The sequence below is a fragment of the Saimiri boliviensis genome, chromosome 1 (genome assembly GCF_048565385.1).
Source record: "Saimiri boliviensis isolate mSaiBol1 chromosome 1, mSaiBol1.pri, whole genome shotgun sequence".
NCBI classification, from domain to species: Eukaryota; Metazoa; Chordata; class Mammalia; order Primates; family Cebidae; genus Saimiri; species Saimiri boliviensis.
The window spans coordinates 158,973,487-158,997,591 of record NC_133449.1 but is presented as its reverse complement, the minus strand read 5'-3'; the positions used below and the strand labels follow the sequence as shown (position 1 = coordinate 158,997,591).

General features: G+C 50.1%; 1 protein-coding gene across 5 annotated transcripts in view; it reads right to left on the bottom strand.

The window, feature by feature from the left end:
• Positions 1 to 19,253: 19,253 nt before the first annotated feature.
• CCDC69 (coiled-coil domain containing 69) overlaps positions 19,254 to 24,105 on the bottom strand; it is a 43,431-nt gene continuing 38,579 nt past the window's right edge. For 4 of the 5 annotated variants that reach the window (XM_074379006.1, XM_074379008.1, XM_074379002.1 and 1 more), the window contains 5 exons: positions 23,523 to 23,596; positions 22,175 to 22,276; positions 21,571 to 21,690; positions 20,491 to 20,588; positions 19,607 to 19,784 (listed from right to left, as the gene is read on the bottom strand). In XM_074379006.1, the coding sequence (XP_074235107.1) occupies positions 19,607 to 19,784; positions 20,491 to 20,588; positions 21,571 to 21,690; positions 22,175 to 22,276; positions 23,523 to 23,596 (572 nt within the window). Of the gene's footprint in view, positions 19,785 to 20,490; positions 20,589 to 21,570; positions 21,691 to 22,174; positions 22,277 to 23,522; positions 23,597 to 24,105 lie in introns of all 5 variants that reach the window. The other variant, XM_003934041.4, reaches the window with a different exon arrangement.

The following is a 24,105-nucleotide window of genomic DNA, read 5'->3' as shown; positions in this document are numbered from 1 at the left end:
TGACCAGGAAAAGTGTGAAAGTGAGAAGCAGTGGGAGCTGCTGTTGTACCAGTGAGGAGGACCTCAGCTCAGTGGGGCCCGGGGTCGCATGTCTGGTGGGCCAGGTGCATGCTGCCAGCAGCCAGCCTCCAAACCTGGGCGGTCCTTGTCTCTAAAGGACACAGGCTGAGGAGGCTCTCTGCCTGGGGAGGTATCGCAGCAGAAGGAGGGCTTGTGTGTGTGCCTTGGGATCGGAGGGCTATCCTGTGAGGTCAGCTGGAGAGGGGCCTCCACTCTTGCTAGAGGCACAGTTCGGGGGAAGTCTTTATAGGGGGTTTCCAGAGAACCCCAGGAGAGCCCGGTAGAGAAGCAGCCAGCCCTGGAGCGTCTGCCCCCAAAGAAGACACCGCCTCGGTCAGGTGTCACCTGGGCCTCTTTTGCTATCCTTCTCATCACCCTGGAGGAGCAGAAGTAATTAGGGGAGGAGGAGGGAGTGGAGGGGCCCCCGGGAGCACAGGATGGCACCGCTGGTCTGCGGCAGCTCCAGGCAGGCCTGGGCTCAGGGAGCCAGAGGTCTGAGAGGGTTGTGGGTTAGAATTCTGATTCAGAGACTGGGCCTGGATTCCTGAGAAAGGCTCAGGACAAATGCAGGTCTGCCTGGAACGGGGCTGGGGCCAGTAGGTGCTGAGGGTGAGGGCTGAGGAACTTCATGTTTGACCCCCAAGGGTGGCCTGCTTGGTTTACATTCACCCTGGCAGGAAGAGGCTGGGGCAGTGTCGGCCCTGCTGGGGAGCATGCTGGGCGGGGCTGGTGACTTGCGTAGTGCCTGTGCGGCCAGGTGAGTGGGGGGAGAGGTGAGCACCAGGCAGGTGAGTGTGGAAGAGGTGAGCATGGAACAGGGAACCTGAACAGGTGAGTGTGGACCCGGGGGCATGGGAGGGCTGAGTGGGAGACAGTGAGTGTGTATAGGTGAGTGGGGGAACAGGAGAGCACAGGGCAGGTAAGTGTGGAATAGGGAAGCTGGACAGGTGAGTGTGGAACAGGTGAGCATGGGATGGGTGAATGGGAGACAATGAGTGTGTACAGGTGAGTGGGGCAACATGGGCATGGGTCAGATGAGTTCGAGACAGCCGAGCAATACACAAGAAAGCTGGACAGTTGAGTGTGGAACAGGTGAGCATAAGATGGGTGAACACGAGTGTACAGGAGAGTGGGAGACAGGTGAGCATGGAAAAGGAGAGTGGGGCAGGTGAGCGGGGGACCAGCGGGCTGGGCAAGGGAATATGGAGAGGGACACAGATGTCATCTCCTTCACAGCATGATCTGCCTGCCCTTCTCCTGGTGTTAGAGCCTCTGGGGAAGGGGAGATGGAGTTTCTGCCCCCATCCTGGCAGGATGGGGCAAGTGTGCGGTGGAAGGATAAGGATGATTCCCTTTCCTGCAGGGTTGTGGTTATGAGTTAGGGATGTCACCAAGAGAGGCTCCTCCTAGGCTTCGGTGACCTCTGGACCCCCATGGAAGGTGGGAAAGAATTTAGGAAGACCCTGATTTCTCACTGGGCATTGGGGTGAAGCTGGTGGCCCTAACCGGTGGGAGACAGCTGGGGGAGGAGTGCTGGGCCCACCTGGCCACCCTCTTCTGGCCCTTAAGGGAACGCGAGACCCCAGGGAACAGGCATGCTTGCTGGGTACGGGTGTCCTATAGACGCAGGGATGTGACCCTCCCAGGTGTGAGCAGCTCAGGCGGCTGCGGTGGGCGTGAAGGTGTGTGTGTGGGTGCCCAGATCATCACCTGGCAGCCCCACGGCCTGCACCAGCTGGCGTGGGCGACTCAGGGTCTGAGTGGAGGGGGCGAGGGGCGGCAAGAGGGGAGTCCAGCCGTGCCGCCCATGAACGTGCGCGGGGGCGGGTATAGGGCGGGGAGCCCGGCGGGGGAGGGGAGAGTCTGGGTGGGCAGGGACTGGGGGTGCCCGCGGGGAGGTGTTGGTGAGGGGAGACTGGCTGCGGGCCTCCCTGGGCGGCGGGGGGGCGGCGCCGCTGCAGTGCCGGGACCCGCTCGCTCGCCCCGTAGTCCCCGCGCCCCGCGTACCTGCGCAGCCGCCTCCTGGCCTCGGGCGCCGCGCATCCAGGGACATGGGGCTGGGCTGGGGTCTGTGCCGGGATCCCCGGGCCTGGGAGGCCCCCCGGGCATGGGGGCATCTAGGAGGGTTCGGCCCCCCGGGAGTGGGTTGGGGGGGCGCGCGAGGCTGAGCCGGGCCCGGGGCGCCCAGTCAGGGGTTCCCGGGGGCTCTCACCGGTGCGGAGGCCGGGGCTGGGGCTCGGGGTGCGGGATCTTGGGTTGGAGGCCGCTTTCCCCGGGGGCGGCTGGGCTGGGCTGCGGTCCTGCGCTCTGCAGTGCGGGGCGGGCGCGGCCAGGCCTGGCCATGGTGACTTCGCCTGCGCGGCCGCCGCGTTTGTCTCCCCCGGTTCCCCCCGCCCGGCTCCCCTTGTTTACCTGCGTTTCTGCTTTTTTCTGTGAAGAGGCCCGCCCAGCCCAGCCCATCCACAGCCTCACCCTCCTCTCTCCCTCCCCTGAGGCCGCGCGCAGGGGCCCCCCAGCATTCACATTTCACACGAGTGCCCCCAGAAGGAGGGGATGGAGGAGCGCAAGGCCCTGTAACCCCCGGGATAGACCCACAGGGCGCCCGGCCCCCCTACTCCTCCCACTGCGGAATCCTCGGAGCCGCAGAAGGGGCTTCTCAGCCGCGTGCGCCTGTGTCCGAGCCCATCCACCCCTGCCCGGTGCGTTGAGAGGGAAAGCTCTGGGGGTCGTTACGTTTAACAACTCACCTGGCTCTGCGGAATGAAAGGGAAACAGTGACTTTCTTACCGGCTCCTTGGAGAAGCCTGATTCACGCCGCCTGCGTTTATGCGGCGCGCAGCCCCGGGCCGCTCTCAGGCCTCGGTGATCTGTTTTCTGGACAGGAAGGAAGCAGCAGCCCGCGCCATGGCCTCCCCGCCCACCTGCCCCTTGGAGGAGGACGAGAGCCTGAAGGGCTGCGAGCTGTACGTGCAGCTGCACGGGATCCAGCAGGTCCTCAAGGACGGCATCGTGCACCTCTGCATCTCCAAGCCCGAGCGCCCCATGAAGTTCCTCCGGGAGCACTTCGAGAAGCTGGAGAAGGTGAGTGGCCCCCACCGCCCCGCCGTTTCCCTTCGCAGGTGTCCTGGGGCAGAGGCAGCAGCCAGAGAAACCTTCCCTCCATCCTGTGGTTTTCCAAGGCTGGGTGCCCTAGAGAACGTCTGCCATCCTGCAGCTCCTTCCAGAAGCGCGGGCAGAGAGGCCAACCTGGGACCCACCCTCCCTTGTTCGAGCTCTTGAGAGTCATCCCTCCTAGGCTCGGTCCTCCGAGCCACAGAATTTTCCCTTCTGTTTCCAGTGGGTTCTAGGTCTTCAGCGCTCTTGGGGAAGGCGATTCGCGGTTTAGGTCCAGGTATTTTGTTAGCGTGTGGGACTTACCGACAGTTTTCAGCTTGAGGAACGAAGATGAGAGCCAGATCAGTTATAGATGCTGTCAACACTTGGGACAAAAGACAATAGCTCCCACAGGATAGCTCACGCCTGTAATCCCAGCGCTTTCGGAGGCGAGGCAGGTAGATCACCTGAGGTCAGGAGTTCGAGACCAGCCTGGCCAACATGGCGAAACTCCATCTCTACTGAAAATACAAAAATTAGCCTGGCATGTTGTTGGGCACCTGTAATCCCAGCTACTGGGGTGGTTGAGGCCAGAGAATCACTTGAACTGGGAGATGGAGGCTGCGATGAGCCGAGATTGCACCACTGCACTCCAGCCTGGGCAACAGAGCAAGACTCTATATGAAAAAAAGGAAAAAGGGGAGAGAGATCCAAGATGGCTGATCACTAGCAGCTCGGGATTGTAGCTCCCAGTGAAAGCGCAAAGAATGAGAGGACGCCACACCTTCACATGAATTCTTGTTGCTCACGCACCAGGAGATTCCCAGCGGAGGAGCCCCACAGGTCGCCAGCGCGACTCTTGTGACCGGCGAGGCGGTTTTGCCGGCGCCTTGGAGCGATGGTTCTTGGTGCAGAGTCAGAAAAGCACCATCATTCTTAACGCCGCTGATTTGGTCGGTGCAGTGGGTTGCTCAGATTTCGGCGCTGAGAATCAGTAAGTTGGACGTCCACTCAGAAACCTAATTACAAAGACGGTGAATACAAAGACCACAGATGGATAAATTTATAACGAAGGGAGGAAAACGGCCAAAAAAGGCTGAGAATGCCCAAGATCAGAACGCCTCTCCCTCAGCGGGGGATCACAGTTCCTCATCAGCAACGGAACAAGGCTTGATGGAGAACGAGTGTGTTCCAATTACAGAAGCAGGCTTCAAAATGTGGATAATGAGAAACTTCTGTGAATTAAAAGAACTGGTTTTAACCCAATCTAAAGTAACTAAGAACTTTGAAAAAAGATTTGACGAAACGTTAACAAGAATACACAATTTAGAGAGGAATATAAGTGAATTGATGGAGCTGAAAAACACAATAGGAGAACTTCGTGAAGTATGCACAAGTTTTAACAGCCGAATTGATCAAGCAGAAGAAAGGATATCAGAGGTTGAAGACCAACTCAATGAAATAAAACAAGAAGACAAGATTAGAGAAAAAAGGATGAAAAGGAACGAGCAAAGTCTCCAAGAAATATGGGACTATGTGAAAAGACCTAATCTACGCTTGGTAGGAGTACCTGAATGTGACGAAGAGAATGAATCCAAGCTGGAAAATACGCTTCAGGACATTATTCAGGAAAATTTTCCCAGCCTCGTAAGGCAGGATAATATTCAACTCCAGGTAATACAGAGAACACCACAGAGATATTCCTCAAGAAGAGCAACTCCAAGGCACATAATCGTCAGATTCACCAGGGTTGAAATGAAGGAGAAAATACTAAGGGCAGCCAGAGAGAAAGGTCAGGTTACCCACAAAGGGAAGCCTATCAGACTTACAGCAGATCTCTCAGCAGAAACCCTACAAGCCAGAAGAGAGTGGGGGCCAATATTTAACATCCTTAAAGAAAAGAACTTTCAACCCAGAATTTCACATCCAGCCAAACTAAGCTTCACAAGTGAAGGAAAAATAAAGTTTTTTGTGAATAAGCAAGCACTCAGAGATTTCATCACCACCAGGCCTGCTTTACAAGAGCTTCTGAAAGAACCACTACACATAGAAAGGAACAAACAGTATCAGCCTTTCTAAAAAAATTATTAAAAAGAGCATCAATATAATGAAGAATTTACATCAACTAATCGGCAAAATAGCCAGCTAATGGCAGTATTAAACTCACATATATTATTATTAATTCTAAATTTAAATTGACTAAATCCCCCAATCCAAAGACAGGCAATTTGAATAAAAAACTAAAACCCATCAGTATGCTGCATCCAGACCCATCTCACATTCAAGGATACACAAAGACTCCAAACAAGAGATGGAGAAAGATTTACCAACCAAACAGAGAGCTAAAATAAATAAATAAAAAGCAGAAGTTACAATTAAGCAACAAAGATCAAAAGAAGCGAAGAAGGACATTATATAATGATAAAAGGATCAATGCAACAACAAGAAGAGCTAAAGATCCTAAATATATACGCACCCAATACAGGAATACGCAGACATACAAGACTTATAAAGAGACTTAGACTCCCACACAGTAATAGTGGGAGACTTCAACATTAATATTAGACAGATCAATGAGACAGAAAATTAACAACGATATTCAGGACTTGAACTCAGATCTGGAACAAGTAAATGTAATTAACATTTATAGAACTCTCCACTTTAAATATACAAAATATACACTGTTATCAGTACCACATCATATCAACTTAGAAGTTTAAAAGAAATTTTGGTTGGCTCCTTGTTTGTTATTCTCTTCCCTCATTTTCTTTTATATCTCCATTATTAAGGACAATTATAGGCATACCCATATTTAGATTGCATTCTAGCCCGGGCAATAAAGCAATACCCCCATCCTCTCTCCCTCTTCCTCTTTCTCTTTCTTCCTCTTCTTTATTCTTTTTCTTATAAAAAAAAAAAAGAAACATTTGTAAAATTTCTAAACATTATTAGAAATTAACAATAGGGTCCCCCCCCAAAAAAAACAAAAAAAAAAAAACAAAAAAAAACATGCAATGATAAATAGTAAGGCTGTCTCCAGAACCTAAGCAGAGCCCAGCCCCATCAGACATGAAAAGAAAATAACACCTGTGGAAAAAAAAAAAAAAAAAAAAGGAAAAAGAAAATAGCTCCCATGGCTAAGGTGATGTGGGATGTTTCCATGTTAATGTGTGTGTCTGAGACCTTGTGGCGGTGGGAGAGGAAAGTGCCCTTCAGTGTGTGTGGTGGGAGAAGCCCAGGCCTGCTCCCGCTCTTCTCTACCCCATACCTCATTCCTCCGGGAGTGATGCCTCTCACCCGCTTCCTGGCCTCCTGCATCTGGGTTCTTTTCATAGAAGTACATGCCAGGGAAGTGGAGGCTGGGACAGGAGCCCTCGAGATGACCCAGCTGCGTCCCCTCCCCTCCCCTCGCTGCGGGCTTCTCCAGTCCTTGCTCTGGGCCCCACCCCAGGCTTTCTGGGTATCCCCTAAGGTTTCGCCTCTTGGTTCTTTAACACAAGTTAACTGTTCCCTGTGCCCATCTCTTCTGGGAGGCCAAAGGGGAACTTGGGAAGTCTGGTTCAGGCGAAGGTCGGCCTTTAAGCGCCTGTGAGCCACCTGGTCCCCATCCAGCGGTGTTGATGCGTTTGACAGGGCCTCTGGTGATCACGTGGCCTTAACCCAAAGAGATGAATTTAACTCTTCCCTTGGAAACAATCCTTGAAGAAACACTTTAAAGTTATGCATACCTGTTAAGGAAAATTTGAAAAGTTCTGAAGTGGAAAGAAAAAATAAAAATGCCCTGGACTCCTCTCCACCGAAGTTGTGGCAACTGCCTGTGGTCCCAGCTACCTGGAGGCTGAGGTGGGAGGATCACTTGATCTCAGGAGTTTGAGGCTGTGGTGAGCCATCATCACACCACTGCGTTCCAGCCTGGACGACAGAGCAAAACCCTGTCTCAGAAATACATACATACATACATACATACATGCACATATATGCATGTGTACACACATGCATAAGTCCTAGCTGCAGTCACCTTATAGATGCAATTTGTATTTTGTGTTTTTTTATACACTCTTTAAAGATCTCACTTTAAGTGACTGCATAATGTTCTGTGGAAGATATACTAAGGCTTTTCAACCTTTTCCCCGTAAGTGAGTGGACAATTGCTTCCTCTTTTTTTTTTTTTTTTTTTTTGTATTAAATATTGGGGCCAATGGGCATGGTACCTCATGCCTGTAATCTACTAAAAATACAAAAATTAGCCAGGCATAGTGGTGGCTGCCTGTAATCCCAGTTACTCGGGAGGCTGAGGCAGAAGAATCACTTGAACCTGGGAGGTGGAAGTTGCTGTGAGCTGAGATCATGCCGCTACACTCCAGCCTGGGCAACAGAGCAAGACTGTCTCAAAACAAAACAAAACAAAACAAAACAAACCTGGGGTCGAGTGTGGCGGCTCATGTTTTTAATCCCAGCACTTTGGGAAGCCCAGGTGGGTGGATCACTTGAGCCCAGGAGTTGGAGACCAGACTGGCCAAGATGGTGAAACCCCATCTCTACTAAAAATCCAAAAGTTAGCTGGGAGTGGTGGCATGCACCTGTATTCCCAGCTGCTCAAGAGGCTGAGGCAGGAAAATTGTTTGAACCAGGGAGGTGGAAGTTGCAGTGAACCGATTGCGAAACTGCACTCCAGTCTGGGTGACAGAGTGAGACTCTGTTTCAAAAATAAATAATTTTTAAAAAAAAGTATATGGGAGGATGTGTGTAGGTTACATGCAAATAGGACACCATTTTATATCAGGGACATTAGCATCCACAGGTTCTGGTACCCTTAGAGATTCTAGAGCCATCCCCCATGGATACCAGGGGATGAGTGTACCACACACCGGGCATCTTAAACAACAGAAACGTCTCTTCCCACAGTTCTGGAGGCTGGAAGTCCAAGATCAAGGTGTAGGGGAATGGCTTCTTCTGGGTCCATGTGGAAGAAAGTTCTGTGTCTCTCCGCCCCTAGCCACAGCTCTGGCTGGTGCTGGGGATCTTTGGTGGTCCAGGTTGGCAGGTGCATCACGGGTCTCTGCCTTCATCTTCACATGGTGTTGTGCCCCCGGTCCAAATCCTTCTTCCACCTCCTTTTTTTTTTTTTTTTTTTTTTGAGACGAAGTCTCACTCTGTCACCCAGGCTGGAGTGCAATGACGTGATCTTGCTCACTGTAATCTCCGCCTCCCGAGTTCAAGCGATTCTCCTGCCCCAGCCTCCCGAGTAGCTGGGGACTACAGGCACATGCCACCACACCCAGCTAGTTTTTGTATTTTTAATAGAGACGGGGTTTCACCATGTTGGCTAGAATGGACTCGATCTCTTGACCTCAAGATCCGCCTGCCTTAGCCTCCCAAGGTGCTAGGATTACAGACGTCAGCCCCTACGCCTGGTCCAAATTTCCCGTTTTTATAGGGACACCAGTCATTCCGGATCAAGGCCACCCTAATGACCTCATTGTAACTTCATCGCCTCCATCAAGACCCTGTCTCCAAATAAAGTCAACTTCTGAGCTTCTGAGGTTAGCACTCCAGAGTGTCTATTTTTGGGGACACGATTCACCGATCCCAGTGGCCTTCTTGGGCCTGGGCAGGGCAGTTTTTCTCAGGCCCTTCTCCAGCAGTGAGCCATTGCTGAGTGAAAATAGCAGGTTGCAAGATATGCTCTATGGTACAGTTCCCTTTTTCTCGAAAGTGATACCAATGCTAATGCGTCTGTATGCAAAGAAAAAAATCTGAGAGGCATCCACCAAAATGTGGATAAGAGTGGGGTCTCCGGGCACGATTACAGGTCATTTTTGTTTCTGTTTTCTGCAGTAGCTGATAGGGACAGACCTTTGGGGAGCTTTGGTGAAGTCTTTGAAATCGCATGCATGTTCTATGTGTGGGTGTGTTTAACTGGGAAGAATGCTCCTTCGCTTGCAGTGGCTTCTCAAATGGAGCTGACATCCCAAAATATAAACCACCTAACAGGGCCCTAAAATTCCACCGGAGTCTCATTTTCTGCTGCGTTCTCTTGACCAGTGAGGTGTTATGGAATGCTTGCAATAGAACCAGGAAGTGTGTCTCTGGGCAGGGCGGCAGCTCTGGTGAAGAGGGCCAGGGTCTGAGCCACCCCCTCGAGGCCAGCCAGGACTGAGTGGCAGGAAGAAGCCTCCCAGGGAGGGTTTTTCTCCACTTGTATCTCAATCAGGGTGCATGTTTGTGAGGCTTTCATAAAGCACCTGGGATAAACCCACACAGACCAGCAGGGATGGCCCAGCTTTGAGTGCCATCCTTGCCAACTGGGCTTGGCCTCTGGTGCCTTTGTGAATAAGTTCTTCTGTGGTGGTGACTTAAGCTGACAAACTATTCCTTATTTGATGGCAAAACACAGTGTGGGAGTTTCCTCAACAGGATGTGATCTTTCAGAAGATTATGCAAAATGACAACATCATCAATCTTTTTTTTTGAGACAGGATCTGGCTCTGTTGTCCAGGCTGGAGTACAGTGGCATGATTGCAGCTGACTGCAACCTCCACCTTTCAGGCTCAAGCCATCCTCCCACCTCAGCCTCCCGAGTAGCTGGGACTATAGGTGCACACCGCTATGCCTGGCTAATTTTTTTTTTTTTTTTTTTTGAGATGGAGTTTCGCTCTTGTTACCCAATGGTGCGATCTCAGCTCACCGCAACCTCTGCCTTCTGGGTTCAGGCAATTCTCCTGCCTCAGCCTCCTGAGTAGCTGGGATTACAGGCACAAGCCACCATGCCCAGCTAATTTTTTGTATTTTTAGTAGAGACGGGGTTTCACCATGTTGACCAGGATGGTCTCAATCTCTTGACGTTGTGATCCACCCGCCTCGGCCTCCCAAAGTGCTGGGATTACAGGTGTGAGCCACTGCGCCCAGCCCAATTTTTGTATTTTTTGTAGAGATGGGTTTTTGCTATGTTGCCCAGGCTTGTCTCAAACACTCCTGACTTCAAGCGATCCTCCCTGCTCGGCTTCCCAAAGTGCTGGGATTACAGATGTGAGCTACGGCACCTGGCTCATCTGTTTTTCTTTCTTTCTTTCTTTCTTTTTTTCTTTTTTGAGATGGAGTTTTGCTCTTGTTGCCCAGGCTAGAGGACAATGGTGTAATCTCAGCTCACTGCAACCTCCACCTCCTGGGTTCAAGCAAGTCTCTTGCCTCAGCCTCCCGAGTAGCTGGGATTACAGGCATGTGCCACCATATTTGGCTAATTTTGTATTTTCAGTAGAGAAGGGGTTTCACCATGTTGGCCAGGCTGGTCTTGAACTTCTAACCTCAGGTGATCCGCCCGTCTTGACCTCCCAAAATGTTGAGATTACAGACATGAGCCACCGTGCCCGGTTCATCTGTGTTTTTTTTAGCATCAACGGGTCCTGTGTTTTTATTGCTGGACAGTGGTCTGTTATATAGATGGATTGCAGCTTGTCTAGCCTGTGCCCAGTCTAGGAACCTTTCCAGTTTTTGCCAACTACAAATAAAGGTGCTATAAATAGTCATCTTACAGGTTTTCAGTGTGGAACTAGGTTTTTATTTCACTTGAGTAAATGTTTAGTAGTGAAATTCCTGGGTCATAGGGTAAGTGTATGTTTATAAGAAACTGCCAAGCTGTTTTCCAGAATGTCTGTCCTATCTCGTGTTCCAAGCAGCCGTGGTTCTTGTTCCTCAGTATTGGCACCCTTTAATATTGTCAATTTAAAAAAATGTTTAGCCATTTCTAATAGATATATGGTGGCACTTCTTTTTAAGATTAACACACAGTAAAATTAACTCTTGCGAGTTTTAACATGTGGAGTTTCAGCTCCAGCACATTTAGCACACAGAACGGTTCCACCACTCCCAAAACTCCCAAGTGCTGCCCCTCTGAAGTCACGCAGTCTCCCACCTCAGTCCCTGGCAATCACTCATCTGTTCTTCAACAATATGGCTTTGGCTTTTTGAGAATGTAATAACAAATGTAATTATACTTTATATAACCTTGAGACTGGCTTTTTCTCAGAAGAATGTCTTTGAGATCAGTCCAAGTCTCCGTGTATATTAATGGTTCATTCCTTTTTTTTTTTTCTCCCTTTCATTCCTTTTGACGGCTGAGCCGTATTTCACTGAACAGATGTGCCAGTTTGTTTATCCACTCACCTGGTGCAGAAGGTGGGAAAAGATAGCATGGGGAGAAATGACAGATACAGGTGAGAGGACGGAAGGCAGCAAACCACACTGCCATGTGTGTACCTATGCAACAATCTTGCATATTCATCACATGAAACCGTAGCTGTTCTAACAGATGTGTGGTGGGATTGGGTCGCTCTTTTCTCTTTTTCTTTCTTTCTTTTTTTTTTTTTTTTTTTTTTTTTGAGACAGAGTTTCTCTCTGTTGCCCAGTCTGTAGTGCAGTAGCATGATCTCGGCTCACTGCAACCTCTGCCTCCTGGGTTCAAATGATTCTTCTGCCTCAGCCTCCCGAGTAGCTGGGACTACATACAAGCTTGTGCCATAACACCTGGCTAATTTTTTTTTTTTTTTGTATTTTTAGTAGAGATGGGGTTTCACTATGTTAGTCAGGCTGGATTTGAACTCCTGACCTCGTGATCCACCTGCCTCGGCTTTCCAAAGTGCTGGGATTACAGGTGTGAGCCACTGTGCCTGGCCAAATTTCATTTTCTGGCATATAGAATAGCTAGTTGCTCCAACATCATTTTTTTAGGACAGGGTCTCCCAGGCTGGTCTTGGACTCCTGACCTCCAGTGATCCTCTCACCTCAGCCTCCCAAAGTGCTGGAGTTACAGGCATGAGCCACTGTGCCCAGCCCCCAACATCATTTATTGACATGATTTATTGACAAGACTATCCTTTGTCCACTGAACTGCCTTGGCAACTTTGTAGAAAGAAGTTGGTCTAATTTGTCTGGGTCTATTTTTAAACTTTATCCTGATCCATTGCTGACCTGGTATTTAAATGTAATAGTGACAAGGAGTTCACAGTACAGTTCTTATGCACTAACAGGAGCATCTGATGCAGTGGCCAAAAGGTTGATTAAAAGCTCGTCAACTTTTAACTTTATTGCAGCCCCTAGTTCTCCAAACCCTAAGTCCCTGGCTGCTGAGGTCTCCTGCTGGGGCTCACGGTGCTTCTGACACCATCCAAGACCAATATAGCCCCTGCCCTCACTTAGACCATTCTGTGGAGAGGAGGTGCTTTTAGCTGCATGAGGACAGAACCCATCCTTCCCAGAAGGGCACAGCCTTGGGGAACACTTCCATCTCTTGGTGGGGAACAGTGCCCAGGCCCCTCAGTCCGTCCTGTGGCGTCATCCCACTCATGGGCTGGGTTCCGAGGAGCCAGCAGCTCTCCTGGTTTCAAGTGCTATCATTTTCCTGTGCATTCTCAGGAGGCCAGTACCACCCTGGGACCAGGCTGCCTGCATCCTGAGGCCACCAGCAGAGCTCTGGGATATGGGACATCTGCATTCTCTTGGAAAAATGAAGCAGGCTGAGAAGTCAGTTACAGGTGGGCGTGGAATCTGCTCTGGCAGGAATTGGCCCTGACACAGCTCAGGGTGAAGTGAAACCATGGGCACAGGGAAGCATGCCACGTACCATTGCCTTTGTCTGAGTGCTGAGGGTGGCTGTTGGCAGCACTGGGGACCCCGTGGGTGGCCCAGCGTGTGTGGGCAATGCCAAAGTGTGCCTCAAACTCCACTTTTAAGTCCATGCTGTCTTGTTCTAAATGAAAGGAAAATCAGTTTTCTGCACTTTAACAATAATCCTTCATTGGGGACTTGCTGAAGGCGACCTGGTGTCATTACACCGAGTCACATCAACCACACAGACCACACCTCCTCACCAAGTCCCACCCCGGGAGTCTGGGCAGGCCCATGAACCACCTGTTTTGAGGACTATTTACTACTTCTCTGTAACTTAGCTCACTTCTTCACAGAAATAAACTCACTAAAGGAAAATTATTATATCTCTACCACAAACAGAAAAGCGGTATCATTTGCCAGAATAATTAAAATAACTACTGCATGTAACTATTCACACTTAAAAAAAATTATCTGGCCAGGCATGGTGGTCCACGCCTGTTACTGCAGCACTTTGGGAGGCCTAGGCGGGCTGATCAGAAGGTCAGGAGATCGAGACCATCCTGGCTTCCATGGTGAAACCCGTCTCTACTAAAAATACAAAAAATTAGCTGGGCATGGTGGCAAGTGCCTGTAATCCCAGCTACTCAGGAGGCTGAGGCAGAAGAATTGCTTGAACCTGGGAGGCGGAGGTTGCAGTGAGCCAAGATGGCACCATTGCACTCCAGCCTGGGCGACAGAGAGAGACTCTTTCTCAAAAAAATAAAATAAAAAGCCCCTTGATAGAGTTGATAAATGTTTATTTCTTATGGGCTTCATGCTAATAGCCAACATCTCATTTGCTTCTTATCAGTTCTACAAAGGAGGCCAGGTGGGATTATTGCTCCCAACTGACATTTGAGAAGAACCGAGGTCCTACAGCTAGCGGGTAGTAGGATCGGGAATCAAACCTTGACTTCAAGTTCAGTGTTTCCTACAACCTCTTTCACATTTTTGACATTCAAGGGCTCTTAAAAATCAAGCAGTCTGAATCCTTGCATGGTGCATGATTGCATGTGGTGAAAGGAAAAGATTTCTTTAATACACACAGTCAACTAATGACAGAGCTAGAACTAGGAGGCTTGTCTTTAGCATCCTCAGTCTAGGACCCCTTCCTTACAAGAGAGGAAGGAGCATAGAGAATGGGGATGGGAAGAAAAAGTGAGTTTTCGGATCCCCAGTAAAGACCTCATGCTCCTGGGTGGTGGTAGAACCACTGGGAAGCAACAAGTCTTTCTCCCTCATTCCCAGACCCTGAGGAGCTTTTTATCCCTACAGAGAACTACTCTGAGGTGGTCATCATCCAGCCCTGCTTCCCTGCCAAGTGACCAACCCCCTGGCCCAAGTGACAATGCACCGGGAGTTCCCTGTTGAGGAAGTCCCAGTGGATGAGACCGACATCTCCTTTGATGTGAGGAAGGGCTTCACCATTCACAGGCCCCAGGGCTCCTTGGCTGGCTCCCTCTTCTGCTTGGCCAGAAGGCATGAGACAAATCTCTACCAAGTACATGCTGGTCAACATCAATTATGTGTGGGTCTAGGGCTCTGGGTGGGCAGGGAAGGGGAGGAAATGGGAAGAGATACCTTTTTCAGGAACCTCCGGTTTCAGCTCTGTGGATTATGGAGCTCTAAACAACATCAGCTTTCAATAATACTCCATGTAGTCAACCATGTTCTCCAGCCAGCCGATCAGCCATGGAGCCAGCCAGCACCAGCTCAGCCTTTCTATCCACTGACCTATTCACAATCAAGTCAAACTATTCCATGCATATATCCTCCATCACTCAATCATTCCATCATCCACCCATACTCCATTAGTTTGTTCTACTCATTCATACATCTACACACCCTCTATCAATTTAACCACCTCAACCAATCACCCTCTATCCATTTTGCCCATGCATCCCATTCACCCATCTCTCCATCCCTCTACCTGCCATCAATTCAACAATTTGAACAATCAAGTCAACATGTTTGTCTCTAACTTCTCTACCCTCTTAACCATGGCAGAGCCATCTTCCTCCCCGAAACCTGCCAACCAACCTTCAACAACATCAGTCCAACTAGGAGAAAACTTCGATGTGACCTGCACACTTCTGGGTGAGCCAGGGATTGCTATGGACTTTGGCTGGAGATATCCAGGGCAGAAGGTAAGCAGCAGGTCGTGGAGGCTGTGTGTGTGGTGGAGAGTGTTGGGGCAGGGAGCTGGGAGGGAGGGATTAGTTAGGATCAAGAGTGATCGTGGTGGGATGAAGCTACTGCTTGACTGGGAATCTGATGAACCTGGATTCTGGTCCCAACTCTGATGCTGCTTCTCTGAGTGACCTGGGGCAAATCACTTTCCTTTTCTGGGCCCCAGTTTCCTCATCTGTCGAACAGTAACTTCTCAGATTACTGCGTGAGAATGTATAATTTGTTCCTTTTTTAATTTAACAAAAAATGAGCGCTTGCCACATGCCAGACACTGGAATAGGTACTAAGGTTATAAGGATGAGTCTAAGAGATGGATTCTGGTGTTTGCAAGCTTATCACCTAAGCAGGGAGGAGGAAGTGGAATATGGACAAACGCCACCATGTAGACAATCCAAATGCTGTAACGAGAATAAAACAGGGCAACGTGATAGGGTCTACATAAGATATAGTTGTTAAGGAGTCATCTTTGAGGTGACATTCAAGCCGAGACCAGACTGGCCTCAGCCACACGAAGATGGGACTAGAGCAAAAGCTCAGGCCCTGTGGCTGGGTGTGTGTGTGTAACAGGAGATGAACCAAATACCTTAGCAACTGTTTCCCTGGCGTCTGCTGTGAGCTCAGATCTTCCCAGGTGGTGTGGGAGAGGTGGTGGTTCTTTCTTCTCAAAGAACTTACTCCCATGAAGTTCAAACATCTGGAGAACAGCTGTGCGAAAAGGTATGTTACCAACATGGAGGACCTTAGGAATGTGTAAAAGGACTTCCTGGAAGAGCTGGAATTTGGTCAGAGCCCTGTGGAGGGGGAGAAGGATGATCTAGACCCGTGGTAGCAGGAGAAAGGGTAAGGGCGAACATGTCATACCCACATGAGACCCAGAGACTCATCTGTCCCAACACTGCCTCCTGTGCAGAATTCAGGGGAGTATATGGGCTCAGGAACTCAAGCATCGTTCTTGAGACTCCCAGGAGCCATCAATGACGTCTGAGTGGTGAGCTGATCTTGTACGGGTCCTAGGGAAAGAGTGGGGCAGAAATTCCCATGAGGGGGCTATCACCCAGCTGGAGGCCATTTAAGAAAATTATAGGATGGGGAGACAAGGTGCTCTGCAAGCTGTGGCTTGATAAGATCACCTCTTTCAGTAGCCTCCTCTTCCCTCTGAACTTAAAATGCACGGGCTCCACTTCGCTCCAGTCATCTGTGTAGCCTGAGCTAGCGCATGGCTACTTCTGGAGTTCATCTCTCCATTTCCTGCAGTGGCTGCAGAGATGTGATAAAGGTGAACTCCACAGAGGCTTTAGGAGGTGGAAAAGGTAAGGGATCATCCTCCCACTTGTCAGAAGAGGAAACTGAGACCAAGAAGGGGAAAGGAGCACACAGATGGTTGGGAGACACTGGCTTGGCTTTACCAGGATTTCCTCAATACATTCTTCAGAATGATGGAATATCAGGAAGTTCCTTACCCCCTACCCCACTTCCTCTTATAACCATTACCTGCCTTGGAGATTCAAAACATACGTGTACATGTAACAGACTCAGTGGTCGGAGTCTCCCCAGTTTCACTTTGCTTTTCTCAATGTTTCCCAAACACTTCAGGTAATGATATTATTTTCCTTCCTCTCCTGCAAGGAGGTAGCACCTAGTAGCACCCCTACGGAAGCAGAGGGCCACAAAGCCCACACTGGGAAGTGCTGCCCTGGAATGAGTTACCTCTGGATACTCTTTGAGGAAGGGAGGGAACCCCAGTTTCCCTCTGCAGACTTAAGAAACTTAAAGTTTTTCACAAAGAGCCTGGCTTTTAAGGTGCTCTAACATCAAGCCGAAGTGTGACCCTGGGTAAGTCACTTCCCCTTTCCTCAAAGGGATAAATAGTACCTCTTACTTGACCCTGGTGTGTGTCAGAGATGCACCTGGGGCAGCTGATAGTCACTTTTTATCCCCTACCAATGGGCCAGCCACTCTACATCAGTGAGCAGCCCCACGTGGTAACACTGGCAGGGCCAGGTACAGCAGGAGGCAGAGAGCACCTCGTATGTGGAGGAGACCTGGGCCAGGGACACTGGTGTCTATACCTGCCGGGCCACCAACCTTAGGGCACTGGTTTGGACACCACCCATGTCCATGTGACTCGAGGGCCTCATGTCTTCTTCCTAGCTCCCTCCCTGGCTGCAGGCATCTGGATATGGAGCAATAGGCAGAATCAGGGGTAGGTACCTGTGGGAATCTCAGTGCTTCCGACACCAGTGAGGGGCCTCGCAGTGCAGAAGGCACCTTCTCATTCATTCTTTGCACTGTCCCATTCTGTCACTCAGTTTTTGCCGCTCGCTTCAACCTCAGCCTCACTCCAAGCCTTGGCCTATTCAGAAGGCCATCCTTCAATCCAGCCTTCACCCTAGCCCCAGGCCCCACATCCACAGCTGGGCAAAGCAAGGGCCAGTGGGTTTTTGGTACTTGAGAAGGGTGCCCAGAACCAGGAATAGGCCACCCAGGCCCCAGGATTTATTCTTCAGAGATCCCCGCCACTGGCAGAAGTCCTCAGCGAAGACCCACCTTCCTTCTCTCCCAGAAAAACACAGAAGCCATGTAAATAAAGTGCTGCATGTTCTTTTTAGTTTCCATACATTGTCTGCCCCAGAGGGAGAGGCTGATCTCCTTGCACATTCACCACAGGCTGCAGAAGGGAAGCCTGGCTCCCCACCACGTGCTCCTTCCCCAGCCCTGCCCCTCTCAATTAAAACAATGCTTTCTAAAGTACATTCTGCAGCCTGACGTGCCTGTGAGGCGAGAGGTGTGAGAGGAACAGACGCTTGGTCAAAGAGGTTTGGGAGATGCTGGATACTTAGCTCCCTTCTTTGAAAGGCTCTGAGAAGTCACGCAGGTCACTGATCTGCTTAGGTGTCCCCAAAGAAGTTGGCAACCAATCGTGCCCACTCTTGGACATTAGTCCAATAAACTAATGTATCTCAGCCGTGCTTTGCAAAAAAGCTTCACGAAAAAGTACACATACGATTCCCTCCAGAGCTTTTCTCGAGGCTCCCGGGTGGCCTGTCTGACCAGGGCTGAAGAATCAGCACAGCACTGCCCTAGCCTCCCCTCTTCCCCTGCTTGGCTGCGGAATGGAGAAACACAGTCACCTTTGAACTTCTAAAACTAGAGAAGGAAGGAGACTGTACACAGCGGAATACAGAAGGCAGTCTGGATGATGTCACTGTAGGATGACTGATGAAAAATGCAGACTGACTGTTCTGACACTGGCTTAGGGCCTGGGCTGAAGGTGGGGACCTTGGGCAAGGCCCTTTGACTCCCGCGATCTGTTTTCCCTGTTGCCAATGAGGAAGAGGAACCTGCTTCAAGGACCTTATGAGGACCAGGGGAGGGAAGGATATGAAAAGCCTTTGATGCAAACGCTCTATGCAGGAGAGGAGTTATAATGATACTCTCCAGTAGACCTGAAGCTTCCTGAGAAGAATCTGAAATCCACCGACTACCAGGGCTGGACGGACTGCTGAGGCTGGTTCTCTGGCCACACCTTGTCACCGATGGGGAAGCTGAGGGCCAGGTAGTAAAAGCCTGGGCCTGGGATCAGGGGTGGTAGGAGGAGGAGTTAAGGCAGAGAGCAGGAGTGAAAAAGAAATTAAGCGGGTGAGGGCCAGGGAGAGGAAGATTAAGTCAGGAAGATTACATCACAGACCTGATCTTCCCAGAGCCTGAGGAGAGAAACAGAGCAAAGGATGACAGATGAGATCTAGCTTTGACTCTGGGAGCTGCTCTGTGCCTCAGTTTCCCATGTGTTCAGGGATGAGGTTCCAGCTCTGACAGATGAATGGACTCCAACCACCAAGCTGGCCCCTGGGCCCAGATGGCACCACGACTGAAGGGCTAGGAGGGCTGAGGGGATGCGCCTTGCCTGGTGAAGGAGGAGGAGCTCTGGCTACTGCCCTGGGTGGACCTGACTCTGGCCCAGGAACGATGCCTCAGCTTGGGAGGCTGCCTGGCCCTGTCACCCTCAAGGGCCTTCAGAGACCGCTTCCCTGCCACTCACCTTTCCCACTCTGATTTGCAGGGTTTGTCCACACTCCCCTCAATCCCTACTCTGGCCTTCAGACAATCCTAGAATGGGACAGTGCAGGGACTAAGAGTCCTTTGACCAGTCCCCACACCCTGTTAGTGCAGGAGCACAGTGAGGCTGTGAGCAGGCCAGTGTTGAGTTAGAACACCTAGAGGAAGTTGACAAGTCGGCGAGTTGACAGCAGAGCTGCCAAGCTGAGACCAGGGGCTGTCTCCTTTTTGTCAAGTGGCCATCGTGACGCAGGCTGCCCCTGGGAAAGCCTCGGAGCTTCTCGGATTGGGACAGAGGCCGAGGGAGGGAGGAAAGGTCTTTTCTTGCTTATTCCCTGGGCCAACTCAGGGGAAGATGCTTCTCGGCGCCTCCAAAGCCTGGCGGGTGATTCTGTGTAACCCAAGGCCCCCGGGGCTGACCGGGCACACACCCCGGCTCCCCAGCTCGCTCTCTCCCTTGTTCCTTCCTGGAAAAGAACTGAGAGGCTCCTGCCATCTTCTCCGGAAAAACCTTGGAAGAAGCTGTGACTTCAGGTGTCGTGGCGGGCCCAGGCCCTGCACCCTATGTGGCGAGGAAGGAGACCTCAGTGGGAGTGACAGGGCCCAGGGGGAAGGCAGGCGACGCACTGGCCCCGAGGACCCGGTACAGCAGCTCCTCCTTCTCCTTCTGGAGCTGTTGTCGCAGCTGTGCCTCCTTCTCCAGGGCCTCACGCGTGAGAAGCAGGTCTTCCGAGAGCTGCCTGTGGATGCAGACAGAGCCCAGGGTGAGTAGCTGCCACAGAGACCAACCCATTCCTCCAGGAAACCTCCCTTAGGTGGACCGGCAGCCTGCTGCAGGGCCCCCACTACCCTCCTTGTTTGCCTGGATACAAGGGGCAATTCAGTTGATTGACCAAGGAGTGGGGGCCTCACAGACAGGCAGGCAGTGCTGAGCTGCTCCAGATCTCTGCTCCACTACTCAGCTGTACAATCCTGAACAAGTTATCCATTCTCCTTAAATTTTGTCTTCTCATTTGTAAAATGGGAAGAAGAAGAAGAATAGGACCCGGCTCTTAATTATGAGGATTAGATGAGAAAATAGATACAGTATTTAATAAATTATGTCTGACACACGATACTAGCTGTTATTTACTGAGCTCTAAGAACTGAGTCATTCCACTTAGGCCTGGTGCACGATGAACTTCCTGTTTCCTCTTCCCCATGTTGGGCTTTCCCACGGAGTTCGCTCAGCCAGGACAGAGACAAACAGATACTCATCATCAAGGCATTGGGACTTTGGTTTCCGGGCAGAGCTGCCCCCTTGGGTTTCCCGACTGTCAGGGAAAGGAGGAGCCACGATCTTTAAATAGCTGTTTGTCATTCCTCAGGCCCCTCTAAGACTCTCCCAACTGGAAATTTTGGCAAAAACGGTGGGGACAGGAGGAAAGGAGGCAGGAAGACAGCTACCTTGACAGGACCACCTGGTTGCGGCTTCGGACATGGAGGTCCTCATTCTCCTGTTGCAGGGTTGTGATTTTTTCCTCCAATATCAGATTTTTCTCTTTCTGTAACAAATCACAGTGAGCTTAGAAAGCTGCCAAACTCGCAGTGTGATCTGTGCTATCATGTCCCTCTTATCTGTGGTCACTGAAAGCACTGATTCATTCTAAACTGGATGTTACATTTCATGGAGCCGTAAGGTAACTCAGCAAAAAATAAAACTAAAAAGTCAACAAAGGGCTGCTGACTTTTTGCCACAGGAGAATGCTAAAAAAAAATTACAGTCCTGACCATCTCATATCACCAAGAGTTCATGGAAGAAAGAATACTTTCTGTTCGCCAAAAGTCAGAAGGATATGATCTATATAAATAAAATTGAGATTGTTATGTGTTTCCACAAAAATGGTTGAACAAAACCTACAGGGAATGTTTGAGACGATCTGATTAAAATAAAGCCCCGGGTCATGTCATGTGAACATGTGGCCCAAGCCCCCAGGGCTCACTGGGCACCCACCCTGGCATCCCATCTCACTCTCACCCTCTTTCCTTCCTGAGAAAAGAACTGTTGGTGATATGGGATGGGATGATAGTGCCTGTAAGATTTTTTTTTTCTACATTTCCCTGTGGCAAAATTAAAAGTCAGCAGCTTTTGGTTAACTCCTTAGTTTTACTTTTTAAATTATAAGTGGTATGGCACACAGGGGGCCAGCGAGACGTCTTCCAGAGCAACATAATCTCCGCTTAGATTCAACCCTAGGGTTTCTGAGGCTTCTATCATCCTGTGACCTCAGTGCTACTGCCCTGTATCACCAAAGCTACAGCAACATCAGTAGCCACGAATGGCACAGGACTCTGATGATAAGGAGCCACTGCCTGACCCAGCCTGGCCACAGACCATGCTCAGTGGTCAGCGTAGGTGGCAAGTCAAAGCTGGAGTGGACCAGGCTGGGGCCTCTGCAAACCATCTCCCCTCTGAATGCTTTACAAAGGAAATGCCCAGAACGCAGGACCTGAGGCTGCATCCCCCAGCCACTCCCAGCCACAGACCACTGTTTCCATGAGGATCAGCCGCTTGTCCAGCTCATGAATACGCTCATTCTTCATCTCGATGACAAAGTGTAAGCTCTCCAGCTCCTGCTCCCAGAACTGGTTGGGGCTCCCATAATCCTAGTCAGGGACAGAGTGACCCCATTAGGCCAGTAGGCTACATCCCTCCTCCCCATTCTTCCAGCAACTCACTGTTGGACTTCCACAAGTCACCCACCTTCCTCTCTTAGCCCATGTTAAGTGCTTAATATGCTTTATCTCCCTTTATCCGAATAACACCTTTTGACACATGGTCTAGCCCCTTCACAGATGAGGAGACTGTGGTTCAGACAGGTTGAGTCACTTGCACTAACTGGTAGGTCTGCTATATGCACCTAGTGCTCTCTGAATCCAGAACGTGAGTACTTTGCTACTCCGGATGCTGCTCTCTGAGTCTTAATTCTCCCATCAGAGAAACAGGAACCCTTGTATTTCCAGGCCCTTGTGTAGGTGAGAGTGTCAGGTCGGAGGCTTGTCTTTGAAGAGGAGCTGCTCTTTCCTGTTGTCTGGCCCTGACCTCCCTGGAGATTCGAGGAGGAAAGACCCCCAGGGTGCTGCTACCTACCTGAATATGCTTCTTATAGTTTTGACTCAGAATGGACTCCTCCACTCTCTTCATCTTAGCCTGGAAAGCCTCCAGCTGTGAGGTTAGTCTGGCTATGGTCTCCTGGAGCAAGGAGTGGGACAGAGACAATCAAAGCCTGCCTCATAAAGGCTGTAGGTGAACTTCACCACATCCCAGATGGAGAACAGTTTTGGATTCTTCAATCCGTCTTTGATTTACTCTACACAGCAATGCAAGAGCAACATTCTTTGACCACTCCTTGAAATCTACAAGCCCTTACAGTGCAGAATTGCATGCCAGAAAGAGAAAGAAAGAAAGACAGAAAGGAAGGAAGGAAGAAGGGAAAGAAGGAAGGAAGGAAGAAAAGGAAAAGAAAAGAAAAAGAAGGGAAGGGAAGGGAAAATAAAAGAGAAAGAAAAGAAAGAGGGGAGGTGATAGGGAGAGGGAGAGAGAGAGAAGCATACCAGCTCCATCTCTTGCTATAATGCCTTTAATGGCTCCCCATACTGTAGGGGACAATGTCCTGGTATAAAAGGTCATTGTTAGTGTGGCATTCAAAACCTATCCAAAAGCTCAGTGAATTTTTCCAAGCTCACCTCTCACTGCTCCTTCTAAATATCCTATCCTGCAGCCAGACATCACGACACTCCCCCAGCTGCAAGCTACATTCTTAGCTCCAAAATATTTCCCTGCCATATACTTCCTCCACCTGCACCTGACCACTACCATTAGAATAGAGCACAACCCCTTAAGATGGCTCACTGGCTCGCACTCTGGCCCTCGTTCACCTCCTTAGCCTTAGTCCCCTCTCCCACTCAAACCCATATCCCTGGCATCCTGGACATCTTTCAGTTCTTCAGATATTCCGTATTTTTCCTTTTTCCTCTATGTCTTTGAACACATTGCTTTTTTTCTGCCTGAGGCAGCCTTTCTACCCTTCTTTACCAAAGAATTCCAACCCATCCTTCGGATTCCAGCTTAGATCTCACCCTCTCTAGGAAATCTCTCCTGCATAGCCACATTGAGTCAGATGCTTCCCTTCATGCTTCCACAGGTCCCTGTACATCCACCCATGAAGCTAATCGCACTGTGACACCTGGCCCATGCCTCTCCAAGATCTTCCCAATAGTCCTTGGAAAAACAGACCCATCTCCATCTCAAACCCAGTCCTGTTGAGCTAATAGCCTGGTTACCACATCCAGGGGCCTGGATACACAAAAGACAATCACCTCAGCCCCTCACTTCTAGGTGCAGGTGGTCAGTTTTGGCTGCCTTGGGACTCCATGCTGCCTTCCCACTGGTCCTCCCTGACCCTCACCAGAGACTGACATGACCCAGCCCTGCTCACCTGTTGGGCAGCACTGGCCTCCTGGAAAGAGTGGGTGAGTGCTTCTTTCTCCTGTTCATATGAGGCCCGGAGGACTGTAGAGAAAAGAGAACTCCATAAACTCAGACATTTCTTCCCAAAGCCTTCTGGCAGGCCCCTTGATGGCCATAAAGGTCCAGATGATCACCTGGGGTCCACAGAGGCCAGGAGTCTGGGCATGGTCTTATTCATCCTTCTATCTCCTAGGCTTGCTTGGGGGCTGTGCCAGAAACGTACTAGGTATTTAATAAAAGCGCACGGAAATTGAAATAAAGTATACGTGGGGAGGAACCCTATCAGATCAGGTTCCTCGCCTCACTAAGGCTAGGATCCAAAGATCTTTCAGCAAGCGTGTTCACCTAAGGCCACCTCAGGCCATGGAAAATGCATAGGACAATGCTTTGTAAACTGGATTAGCCAAATCACAAAATCATTAAATCCTGAGTTGTCAAACCAAAGCACAAAACTGTGGTAACTACATTAGATACGTGGCTAGGAAATCCATCTGCTCCTGGTTCTGCTTCTCCAAAACTAAGAGACCTTGAGAAGATCACATCAAATATCT